The 13,118-nt window shown below is 40.4% G+C and overlaps 1 protein-coding gene across 1 annotated transcript; it reads left to right on the top strand.

Moving 5' to 3' along the window:
• The first annotated feature begins 7,364 nt into the window (after positions 1-7,364).
• LOC109191568 lies at positions 7,365-7,949 on the top strand. Its single transcript, XM_019342194.1, has one exon. The coding sequence runs from the start codon at positions 7,365-7,367 to the stop codon at positions 7,947-7,949; it is 585 nt and encodes a 194-aa protein (XP_019197739.1).
• Positions 7,950-13,118: the final 5,169 nt, after the last annotated feature.

Here is a 13,118-nt window from a genome sequence, read left to right on the forward strand (position 1 = left end):
ACAAGCCATAAGTATCCAAATGACAATCCGGAGCTTTAAACCCACTACCGGATCAATTCACACATAAGTCCCCACACTGTCCACTTTACCAATTCAATCATCTCATCACATCCAAATCCAACATCTCAACAAGAGTCAATACACACGGAATCTAGAGATACAACAATGCATAGATTCCACACAAGGTGTGTATAACAACGGATAAGCTCAACAATAGCTTAATCACGGAATGATCAATAAAGTACCACATTTGTACAAGATCACACCAAGGGATTCAATCAAGAGGTTGCAATGAAAGACATGAAATGAATACTCAACAACAACAATGGACTTCAATCCAATACCAACATGATTGTCAACACGAGTTGCCAATCCTCAACAAGAAGGAACAAACCATACATACTAGCATAACGACATCAAAACTAGCATGCACATCAAACGGGTAAACCAAAATCGTTTTAACGAACCTTCAAGACTCATATTAGTCCAACGAATCACAAGGTTGGACCCTTAGCACAATTCAAGACACCAAATCCTAACATGGATTCCTAAAACATCGTTCAAGACATTCGAAACATCAAGAAGACTCACAAAAGCTCAATAATCCAACAACGGGAGGTCTAAACATAAAATACCAAAGGAAAGAACCACAGGGAAAACAACTCCCCGCATCATCAATCATGTTCCCCGCGGGTGGGGCCACGGGTAGGCCACCACCCGTGGTCCTGCCCGCGGGGTATCATCCCACGAGGCTGCGTTCCCCGCGGGTGGGGCGGTGGGTAGGCCACTGCCCGCGGGGTACCTCCTATACACCAAATTTTTCCCTTCGGGGAAATTCATCTCCAAGGTCAAGTTCAAGTCCAAAACACCCAAAACCTCACACACAACAAAGATATGATTTGAACCCAAGAATAGCTCAAAGAAAGGCATTCAAGAACCCTAAATACAAGCTCTAAACATGCATTATCACAAGATCATGCATCAAATCTCACAAATACGCCAAGAATCATCAAATAGAAGCCAATAATCATTCATAGCAATAGAAAATAGGTTTTGTATAGCATGGGTTACCTTTGAAGACCAAAAACCACTTTCTTCTTACACTCATAAGCCTCTCCTTGAAGCTCTTTCTCATCCAAGACTTCTTACACAACCAAACCACAAAGAAAACACCAAAATAAGATAAAGACACCTTAAAGCTAACTAAAAACACTAAATGACTTTAGATCTTACCCTTTCCTATGCTAGGGAGGTAGAAAGGTGAAATCTTTAGATGAATCTTTGCAAGGCTAGGGAATTCTTCTTCTAGCTTGGAGAGAAAGCTAAGATTTCTTTAGAGAGAAGGTGGTGTGTTTATGAGATTGGCTAGAAGATGATGAATGAAATGTGTGTCTTGCTAGGGCAATCTTAAACATCAATCATGTGTGAAAGGACAAGTTTACCCTTACTAAAAGGCTAGGAAGACAAAAGGCTAGGTACCAAGCATAAAGCATAAGGTACTCATGGTTGACTAAGGAACTAGTCAACTTCTAGTCCCTTGAGTATTAAATTTCAGGATTTTAGGAAAGGAATTCATCAAGGAAATTAGGATTAATTCTTCAATTAATCCTAATTAAGGAGTCAGATTTTCGGGGTGTCACAGTTGTGGACTCTAGTCAAGAAAGAAAGATGGTTGGGCGATGGAAGCAAGGGGAAGGAAGGTGGTAGTGTGAAGTCTCGCCACTCCAAGGATGGAGATAAGAGTTGACGCCACTTAGGAGATAAATCCCAAGATAAGTCAAAATACTCCTCAAGAACTCAAGGAAAAGATATTGAGAGAGTTATTGATGCCGGACATTCTATAATTCCTATGCTTTACAAAGGGTCTGTCCCTGAGCTAGCCAACATTGAGCATTTGCCCGAGGCTATTTCGTTTTTAATGCAGGTTTTTTATGATGTATTTTCAGAGGAGATTCCAAGTGGGTTACCTCCTATGAGAGAAATAGAGCACCAAATAGACTTGATACCCGGGGCTCATATTCCAAATAGACCTGCTTACAAATGCAACCCCGAAGAAACTAAAGAAATTTACAAACAAGTGGATGAGTTGATGGAAAAAGGACAAATAAGGGAAAGCTTAAGTCCTAGTGTTGTACCAGTATTGCTGGTGCCCAAAAAGGATGGGTCATGGAGGATGTGCGTAGACTGCCGAGCTATAAACAAGATCACGGTAAAGTAACGTTTTCCCATTCCTTGTCTAGATGACATGTTAGACGAGCTGCACAGTGCATGCATATTTTCTAAAATTGATTTGAGGTCTGGGTACCATCAAATTAGGATTCGTGAGGGGGATGAATGGAAAACTGCATTCAAGACCAAACAAGGCCTATATGAATGGCTAGTTATATATGCCATTTGGACTCACTAATGCATCAAGTACTTTCATGCGTTTGATGAACCATGTGCTTAAAGATTTTATTGGCAAAAGTGTAGTAGTATATTTCGATGATATACTAATATACAACAAAAACTTTGAAGAGCATGTTCAACATTTGCATGATATTTTTTCTGTTTTAAGAACTAATAAATTATATGAAAATTTTTAAAAATGTGAGTTTTGCACCTCATCTGTTCATTTTCTTGGCTTTATTATTAGTGCCAATGGAATTGAAGTATATAGTGCCAAAGTCCAAGCTATTTGGGAATAGCCAACGCCAATGACAGCTAGTGAGGTGCGTAGCTTTCACGGCTTAGCAAGTTTCAATCGCCAATTAAGCTCTGCACCCGTTCTTGCCTTGCCTAACTTTGAGGCAACTTTTGAATTGGATTGTGATGCTTTGGGAGTTGGAATTGGAGCTGTCTTAATGCAAGGTGGCAAGCCTATTGCATATTTCAGTGAAAAACTGAACGGGGCTACTCTTAATTACCCTACATATGACAAAGATTTCTTTGCTCTTTTTAGAGCTTTGGAACACTCGGAACATTACTTAAGGCCTAAAGAGTTTGTAATCCATACTGACCATGAATCTTTGAAGTATCTTAAAGGTCAAAACAAACTCAATAGGCGTTATGCTAAATGGGTTGAATACATTGAATCTTTTCCATATGTTATTCAATATAAGCTTGGAAAAGATAATGTAGTTGTTGATGCTTTGTCTCGTAGATACTCTCTGTTGACAACTATGCATGCTAGATTTTTAGGATTTGAGCATTTAAAGGAGTTATATGCTACTGATTCTAGTTTTCAGGGATTATATGTTGAATGTCAAAGGGGAGCTCATGGGAAATTTTATGTGCATGGCGGTTTTTTGTTTAAAGAACATAGATTGTGTATTCCTTATTGTTCTATGCGAGAACTCCTAATTAAGGAAGCCCATGGGGGAGGTTTGATGGGCCACTTTGGCATTCATAAGACTTTAGATATTTTGCATGAACACTTCTTCTGGCCAAAAATGAGAAAAGATGTAAATAAAATGTGTGATAGATGTATTATTTGTAAAAGGGCCAAGTCTACAAGTCAACCGCATGGGTTATATCATCCTTTACCTGTGGCTGAACATCCTTGGGTTGATTTATCCATGGACTTTGTTTTAAGGCTACCGAGAACCAAAAAAAGGTCATGATTCAATTTTTGTGGTTGTTGATAGGTTTTCAAAGATGGCACATTTCATTCCTTGCCATAAATCTTATGATGCTAGTAGTGTTGCTACTTTATTTTTTAAAGAGATTGTCCGTTTGCATGGGATGCCTAAAACTATTGTTTCTGATAGGGATGTAAATTTTTTGAGCTATTTCTGAAAAACTCTTTGGGGTAAGCTCGGAACTAAGTTGTTGTTTTCTACTGCATGTCACCCGCAAACTGATGGACAAACTGAAGTTGTCAATAGAACTTTAGGAACTTTGCTTCGAGTTCTAATTAAAAAGAATTTGAAATGTTGGGATGAATTGCTACCTATTGCTGAATTTGCTTATAACAGGCACACACACAACACTACAGGTTTTTCCCCTTTTGAGGTGGTTTATGGGTTCAATCCCTTAACTCCTCTTGACTTGATTCCATATCCGGTGAAAGAGTACCGCAATTTAGATGGAGTTAATAAAGCTGACATGGTAAAGAAAATGCATGAAAAAGTGCGCAAACAAATTGCTAAGAAAAATGAGCAGGTGGCCAAGTATGTGAACAAGGGCAGGAAGGAGGTGATTTTCAATCCCTAGGACTTCGTATGGGTCCATATGCGAAAATAGCGGTTTCCTTCTCGGAGGAAATCTATGTTTCTACCCCAAGGCGATGGACCATTTCGTGTGCTTACTAGGCTCAATAATAATGCTTACACATTAGAATTGCCAAGTGAGTATGAAATTAGTTCTACCTTTAATGTTGCCGATTTATCTCCTTGACATGCAGGTGAAATTGATTCGTGGACGAATCTTTCTAAGGGGGAGGGAGATGTTGAGGACAACTATGAGGATAAGAACAAAGAAACAGATCATTTGCAAACCTTGGGAGGTCCAATGACGAGAGCAAGGGCGAAGATATTTCATGAAGCTTTGAATGGCCTTATTAAAGGAGTAAGTGAAGGTAATCAAGAATATGAAGATGGAGTTGAATGGAAGGTGGTCAATCTGATTCAGACATAATTTGAAGAATAAAGATCGAGTTGAGGTTTATACCAGGACTATGTGGTCCAATGATACCCGGGTTGGATTTTTATTTGGAAGGTTGTGAGTTCGAGCCTCAGTGGAGGCGTTATTAACTCTTTGTGTTTCAGTAGGTTGAGAAAGTATATTAAAAAAAAAGATCGAGTGGAGGTTCATACCTTATAAAACGACACTTGGAATATTTTTTCCTTACAAATAAAAGTTTAAGACTATTTTAGACCGTCCCTATGCTATTTAATTTGTAAAGTCCCTATTAGGCTTATAATTCCTAAATTCAATTAGAATTTAGTTTTTTATAAAACCTATTTGACTTAGTTATCCTAGTCTTGTGGCTAGTTGCATCTTTTAAGCTAGTATAGCACTGAAATAGCTCATTTTAAACTTAAAAGCCATTTACAGGGCCGGCCCAGAGGGGTGGGTAGGCTGGGCACTTGCCCAGGGCCCATCTCTGGAGGGGGGCCCATAAGCCATATGATATGATATTATATATATATATATATATATATATATATATATATATATATATATATATAATATTAGTTAGTATATATTAAAATAAATTGGGTTAACTATTGTATTGTTGTTTAGGAATTCTAAATTTCTAATTATACCGTATTTGTTGTTTAAGTGTTGGGAATTAGGAATTTTGTTTGTCTTTTAATTCTATTTATTAGGATTTCTATGTATAATGAAATTGTAAGTTTATTAGTTTTATTATATGAAAATTTGTTCTATTTTAATTTATATTATGTATTGAGAAGGATATGCTAGAGAAAATTAATCTTTGATGCAATTAAACTGATTTTGTATCAAGTAAAACACGTAGAATTTTTTTGTCATTTGATAATTTTTGTATTTAAAAAATTATATTGTTCAAAATTTTCTAATCTTATTTCATGTTACTTAATATCATCATTTTTTTTAGTATTTTTAAATTTAAATTTTAGTTTATAGGGACGGGGGGCTCTTTTTTAAATTTTGTCCCGGGCCTATAAAATGTTTAGACTGGCCCTGGCCATTGATGTAGGGGCTGCTAAAGTGTATAAATAGCCTTGCTATTAATTTGTTTGACAGACAACTTTGATAGTAGTAAATTCAAGAATATTGCTGTTGCAATTTCTTTTCCTTGAGTTCTTGAGGAGTATTTTGACTTATCTTGGGATTTATCTCCTAAGTGGCGTCAACTCTTATCTCCATCCTTAGAGTGGCGAGACTTCACACTACCACCTTCCTTCCTTCCTTCCATCGCTCAACCATCTTTCTTTCTTGACCCAAGCCCACAACAACAACTCTACAATAAGACAAATACATAATTCATTACAATTAATAAATTATTAAGAAATCTAAATCAAAACTATAAAAAATAACGTATAGCTTCAAATGAGCATCTCATAATCTAATATAACCACACTTGTTACTCAGTTACTTATAAGTATGACACTTATGTTGAATTCAAATAAAATAAACTAAACTTACAAACGAAAAAAAAAAATATTTTATACTAATTTAGTTAAATTTTATTAAATTCATTTCTTTAAAAACCACACACACACACACACACACACACACACACACACACATATATATATATATATATATATATATATATATATATAAAATGAACAATATATATTTACAAAGTTAAAGGTGACTATAAACAAATTTAAGCAACAAATAAGTTCGCATAATTATTAATTTAAATTCAAATGCATTAAATTTATATATGGCCCATAAAAGTACAAATTATATATCTTGTAATTTCAACATAATCTTCATAATTTGATATGAAAACTCCACAATATAAATTGGACAAAATTAGTATATCTTAACATTTATAGATGTAAATAAACTAAGTAGTAAATTTAATTTTCTTTAATTATCATTCTAATAAAAAGTTTTATCCTATTAATTGCACATACATATGATAACATAAGTAGATAATTTCACATTTATAGATGTAATGTAATGAACTAAACTAAGTAGTAAATTTAATTCTCTTTAATTACCATTCTATAAAAAGTTTTATACTATTAACTAGTATTTGCGTCCGTGCGTTGCACAGAATGAATTTGTTATAATATTTTAAAAATATTTAGATCGATATACAATTGTATAAATTATAACATCGAATATTATATAATATAATTGAAGAATTGAGTTGCACCGATTATGTTTTCTGGTGTTATCAATGCTTGAATTCGAGTAAATAATTGCCCAATTAATAGCTAACGGAATGAATTTTTTGTAATATATTAAGAATATATGAATCGATATATAATTATTTAAATTAGAACATCAAATATTATATAGTGCAATTAAAGATATGGTTTGGATATTCACAACGATCAAACTCGATACTTAAGGAGAACCAAATCGCAATGGAGCGGGTTCTCCAAGAAAGTCAAGAACAGTGATCTGAATTGCCTTCAATGAGCTTACCCGAAGGAACCTACTCAACGGCGACCCATCGGTTACCGGAGGACCAGGACCTCTTAGAGAGAAGCACTAGAAGAACGAAAAGGGGACGATTGGAAATTGAATCGGAGACAGCTTCTCACCCGGCAACTGAGACCCAGAATACTCTGGCAGCGGACGAGACAAGAACACCGGACACGGCTCGATGGGAGACTCCGGACGACACGCCTAATCATGCATGGAGCCAATCAAGGCCAAATCAGTCAAAGGAGATGACCAGTTAGGAGAAGGAGGTGTCCGATGACGAAGGTATGGAATCTGATTTCAGTGCGGAGGGTTTTTCGGTGATTAAAGTTACGAAAGAGGAAAAAGAACGTTTGCGGCGGCCATGGCGACGATCTCTCATCCTTCGTGTGCTGGGAAGGACGGTGAGCTACTCTTACCTTCACCAAAGATTAACCAGAATGTGGAAACCGGAAGCGGTGTTCGACTTGATAGCACTCAACAACGATTTTTTCATCGGCAAATTCGAATCCCTCAGAGATTATGACACGGCGAAGTTCGGTGGACCTTGGATGATCCTCGACCACTACGTTACAGTTCAAGAATGGGAACCCAACTTCGACACAAGAAACAGAAAGACCCAGAAAATCCTAGCATGGATTTGCTTCCCTGCCATACCTATCGAGTACTTTGATGACGAGTTTCTCAAGAAGATTGGGAAGACGATCGGCCGGCCAGTTAGAATCGACACCACCACAAGTCTTGCTTCTATCGGAAAATTTGCCAGAGTCTGCGTCGAATTAGACATAACGAAACCACTTGTGTCAAAGTTTGTACTCCATGAGGCTGACTGGCCCATTGAATACGAAGGTATCCACCTAATTTGCTTCTAGTGCGGAGTCTACGGCCATCGCCCAGAATCTTGTGGAATAGAGGCAGAAGCAAGATCAGCCATGAATGTTGATACAGGTCCCTCCACCATGGTCCAATCCTCTGTTCCCATCCAGAAATCGACAGAAAAATATGGCTCATGGATGCTAGTGAAAAGAAGAGAGAGACGAAACCCCAGTCGAAACAATCCTCGTCCTAATTCTTACCAACCAAGGGGCAGACAACAAGGTCCGCCCATCCCCACCCAACCCGTACCCGAAGGAATTGGTGTACAGTCCATGTTCGCTACCTTAGACGGATTGGAGGAAGCCGACACATCTCTGATTAATGAAACACAACAAGGGATGGTGGATGACCAACAACAGATGGGCCCACAAGCTCGTATGACGCCTACCACACACAGCGACCGTCATCAGGACACCCAGAGTAGGAGACCAGATCCGCAACCAGCTAGTGATCATGCACCGGTCCTAGAACCAGAAAGAAATGATGACCAGCTTCCTAGTACCTCTCTCCGAAGGATAAGAAGGAATGGTCGGGAGACACGCAATCGTTCTGGGCAGAGAAGGATAGAGAATTCCTCTTTGCCCAGAGGTCTCTCGGACACCCCAAGGCGGTCCCTACCCATCTCCCAGAGCGGTCTCAACAACCATGTGATGAGGAGAGGAATCCCCAACCGAGCAGCAGCCGAGTCTGAACACACAGTAGTAAGGGGATCCAATAAAGGGAAGGAAATTGCGACGACAGTTGTTTGCCATATGGAACCTCAGCAGGAGCCTCCATTCATCCCAAGCTTCAAAAACACCTACAAAGAGAACCCGTCGGATGGGCCTCTCACACTACCTGAACAAGCCGAACCGCCTGACACGACCATGAATGAATGCAATAATTTCGAGGACCATTGTGGTCCTTCGGCCTCTAGTTCTCCGCGCGTTTAAGCGCGCCTCTTTTCTCCCTTTGTTTTTATGTTCTTACTTATTTGGAATTGTCAGGGTGCGGCCTCCAATACATTTAGGCGCACTCTAAAATACTTTTTGAGATTACATAATCCTGTTATGGTCTGTCTGCTTGAACCCAAGGTTTCAGGGGTTCAAGCGAATAGAATCTGTTCCAGTTTTGGGTTTGATGAGTGGATTAGAGTAGAAGCGGTGGGATTTTCTGGGGGTATTTGGGTTATGTGGAAAGCTTGCATAGACGTTTTAGTATCTTCCACTCATCCGCAATTTATCACTTTGCAGATCGATGAAAAGATAGCTTTACCATGGACGTTATCTGTGGTGTATGGTAGCCCCAACCTGCAGCTCAGGCGCCAGCTCTTTTCAGAACTAACAGAAGGTTCAACAAGCCTAAACCAGCCTTGGCTCATAGCTGGTGACTTCAACACAGTCACTTGCCATGATGAAGTCAGTAATATGGAGAGCTTTTCGATGTCTCGGTGTGCGGCTTTCAACGAGTGGATCTTTAGAGAAGGTCTAGTCGATCTAGGCTACGAAGGAGCGAAATTCACTTGGAGGAGAGGCACCAACTCGGAAACCTTTAAGAGTGCCAGATTGGACCGTGCTCTAGGCAACATTGCGTGGAAAATGTCGTTCCCGAATACTTTGGTCAAACATCTTCCCTTTTTAAGTTCGGATCATGCTTCACTTCTGATTAATACCTGTTCTGTACCTCCGGTAACCAACCAAAAACAGTTCAGATTTAATTTGGCCTGGGCCACGCATGCTAGCTTCAAGCAACTGATTAACTCAGTTTGGAATCGAGACTTGGATTTGGAGGCAAATAAAACAGCCACGGCAAAAGCACTATCAGAATGGAACATGTCAACATTTGGCAACATTTGTCACAGAAAGAAACGTCTCCTCGCTAGGCTGGATGGCATCCAAAAAAGTTTAAAAAGCAGTTTCAGACCGGAACTTGTGAAGCTTGACAGAAAATTACGTTTAGAACTCGAAGATACTTTGCTTCAGGAAGAGCTTATCTGGTTTCAACGATCTAGGGAGAGCTGGATAACCTCGGGTGACCGCAACACCAGATTCTACCATGCTGCGACTTCAGTCAAGGGGAGCCGGTCCAAAATCTCATCACTAAAAGATGACCAAGGAAACTCTTTCATGTCGGAGGACCAAGCAACAGAACACGTCCGAGCCTATTTTGTCAAACTGTTCTCAGCCGAGCCCACATCATGCCCTGCTTACAAACCAAGCCTCAATTTCCCGGCCTTAGATGATCATGACTGGTTGCAGGTTTACCTTCCGATCACCAAAGAAGAAGTAAAGACTGCTCTGTTTGATATGTCACCAAGTAAAGCCCCAGGTCCAAATGGCTACACAGCAGGATTCTACCAAAAATCTTGGGACGTCGTGGGAGAGTCTCTTTTTAACTTCGTCCAGACCTTCCTCGCCGATGGTGCTCTACCTCCGGGGTGCAACGATACTCTAATCACTCTTATACCCAATGTGGCCTCCCCAGAAAGCGTGAGACAACTGAGGCCTATAGGACTATGCAATGTCTCATATAAATTGCTCACTAAAGTCATGTCGCGAAGGCTCAAAAATATTTCGAAGAAGCTCATAGGACCTCACCAGTCTAGCTTCGTGCCGGGGAGGCAAATCGCAGACAACATCCTGACCTACCAAGAAGTGTTAAACTCCATGAATAACAAAAAAGGCGTGTCTGGGTGGATGATCATGAAGGTAGACTTAGAAAAAGCCTATGATAGGTTAGCTTGGAATTTTATCCAAGATACACTTGAGTTGACAGGGATGAATCAAAACTGGACGCGTAATATTATGAACTGTGTTACTAAATCTCGGCTAGCTCTAACCTGGAACGGGAAGAGGACTGATTGGTTCACCCCAGGAAGAGGAATACGGCAAGGAGACTCCATCTCCCCTCTCCTCTTTGTGCTATGCATGGAAAGATTGAGTTACCTCATCCAGGAATCGGTCTCGGCGGGGCGATGGAAAGGTATAAAAATATCAAGACATGCTCCTCATGTTTCCCACTTATTTTTTTGCAGATGACTTGGTGCTTTTTGGAGAGGCTACAGTGGAGCAAGCAGTAGAAATGCGAAGCTGCTTGGACAAATTCTATGACAACTCTGGCCAGAAGCTTAGTTTAGACAAGTCTTCTCTCTTCTTTTCTAAGAACTTGACAACAGCACTGAAACGTAGCATTGAGGAGGCCACAGGGATTTCCCACGTCACGAACATGGGGAAATACCTGGGAATGCCCTCATTCCATGGCAGAGTTAAATCGGAATCGTTTGCGGGAATCATTGAAAGAATTCAAGATCGATTGGCTGGTTGGAAGTCTCAAACCTTATCCTTGGCAGGAAGGCAAACACTAGCTCAATCAGTGCTATCATCAATTCCATACTACTCCATGCAGACCTCTTTATTACCTTCTGGAGTACTCAACAGCATTGAAAGAATCATCCGGAATTTCCTATGGGGCAGCAAAGAAGGGGAAAGAAAATGTCATCTCGTAAGGTGGGAGGTGGTAACTAGAAACAAATCCTTAGGTGGTATGGGTATCAAAAAGCTTGAGCCGATGAACCTTGCATTCTTAGCAAAGCTAGGATGGAGGTTACTGCAAGGGGATGACAGCTTGTGGCCACAACTATTCAAGGCAAAGTATGGAATTTCCTCTACTGATTGTTCAACTTGGAAACCTAAGGGTAATATGTCAAATGCATGGAGAGGTATTCTTAAGTCTGTTCCAATACTACAGAAAGGAATCAAGAAACAGATCAGAAATGGCGTTAACACCTCATTTTGGCTCGAACCTTGGCTCGAAAGTAGGCCTCTTATTGAACTCGCGAAAACCCCTCCTGGCCCTGAAGACTTAAACAGATCAGTGGCAAGCTTCTGGAACGTTAATCTCGGATGGGATTGGTCGTATCTGGAGTCTAAGCTACCACCCGAAGTTCTAAACAAACTTGCAGCCATCTTCATCTATGACGACAATGAAGCATACGACATCATGGGCTGGAATAACAACCCCTCTGGAAACTTCACGGTGTCCTCTGCCTATGATCTGGCCACTAATGAATCGGAAATTCTGGCTGCATCCAAGTGGAATAGCATTTGGAGACTCAAGGTCCCGAACCGCATCCGCACATTTCTTTGGTTGGTTAACCACAACAGAATTATGACGAACCAAAATAGGTTGAAACGTGGCTTCACAGACGTAGGTGCATGCCCTATATGCACGAACATAACCGAGGACACTGAGCACGTCCTTCGCCTCTGCCCAGTCGCGGATGCAGTCTGGAAGGAAGTTTTGGCATCCCGTTACGATTCCTTCGCAAACCTCCCTTTTTCAACCTGGCTGAAGAGAGGCATCTCAGAAGACGGTAATGGCAGATCTCCCCATAATTCCAATGTCTTGTTTGCAACGACATGTTGGTGGTTATGGAAGTGGAGAATGAATTCACCTTCGAAGGCTCAACCAGACCAAACAGCTCCAAAATCCTCTAGATCCGAGCACAGGTTGAGGAAACCAGAAAAGCTTTCTCAAATTCAAACACGCTCTTTCACCCAGCCAACAATTCTTCATGGAAACTACTTTGCTGGGAAAAACCCCCAGAGGACTTCGTCAAGATTAATGTGGACGGAGCAGTAAATGCCGATAACAAAGCAAGTTGCGGAGGAGCAATCAGAGATCACAACAGCGAATGGTGCGCTGGCTTCACTTTCTCCATTGGGAACTGCTCACCCTTCGAAGTTGAAGCCCGGGCCCTCCTGAAAGGCATCCTTCTAGCAATCGAGCATGGTCATAACAAGGTAATCTTCGAGTCAGACTCAGAAGAAGTGGTAAAATACATGAACGGATCCGGACCTCCACGCATCTCGGCGCATAATATCCTGGAAGCTTGTAGAAAAGAACTTAGAAGATTTGAAGTCTGGCAGATTATGGCAGTACTTCATGAGCAAAACCGAGTAGCCGATTGCCTGGCCAAACTCCATAGAGACCTTCCGAAAGGCATACAAGTGTTAGCCAATCCACCATCTTCAGTAAGAGGCTTAGTAGAAGATGACCTCTTGGGCATTCCAGTCTGGTGTAGCACTCACGACCAACTGAGGAGTTTGTAATAGTAGCTTTTGGGTTCCCCCCTCCCTTAGAAATAATAAAAAAAAAAAGATATGGTTTGGATCATTTATATATTT

This window comes from Ipomoea nil, unplaced genomic scaffold (assembly GCF_001879475.1).
Source record: "Ipomoea nil cultivar Tokyo-kokei standard unplaced genomic scaffold, Asagao_1.1 scaffold1694, whole genome shotgun sequence".
NCBI classification, from domain to species: domain Eukaryota; kingdom Viridiplantae; phylum Streptophyta; class Magnoliopsida; order Solanales; family Convolvulaceae; genus Ipomoea; species Ipomoea nil.

What these genes read in the sequence shown, in the direction of transcription:
- LOC109191568 (XM_019342194.1), top strand. Translation starts at nt 7,365, where the DNA reads ATGGAATCTGATTTCAGTGCGGAGGGTTTTTCGGTGATTAAAGTTACG.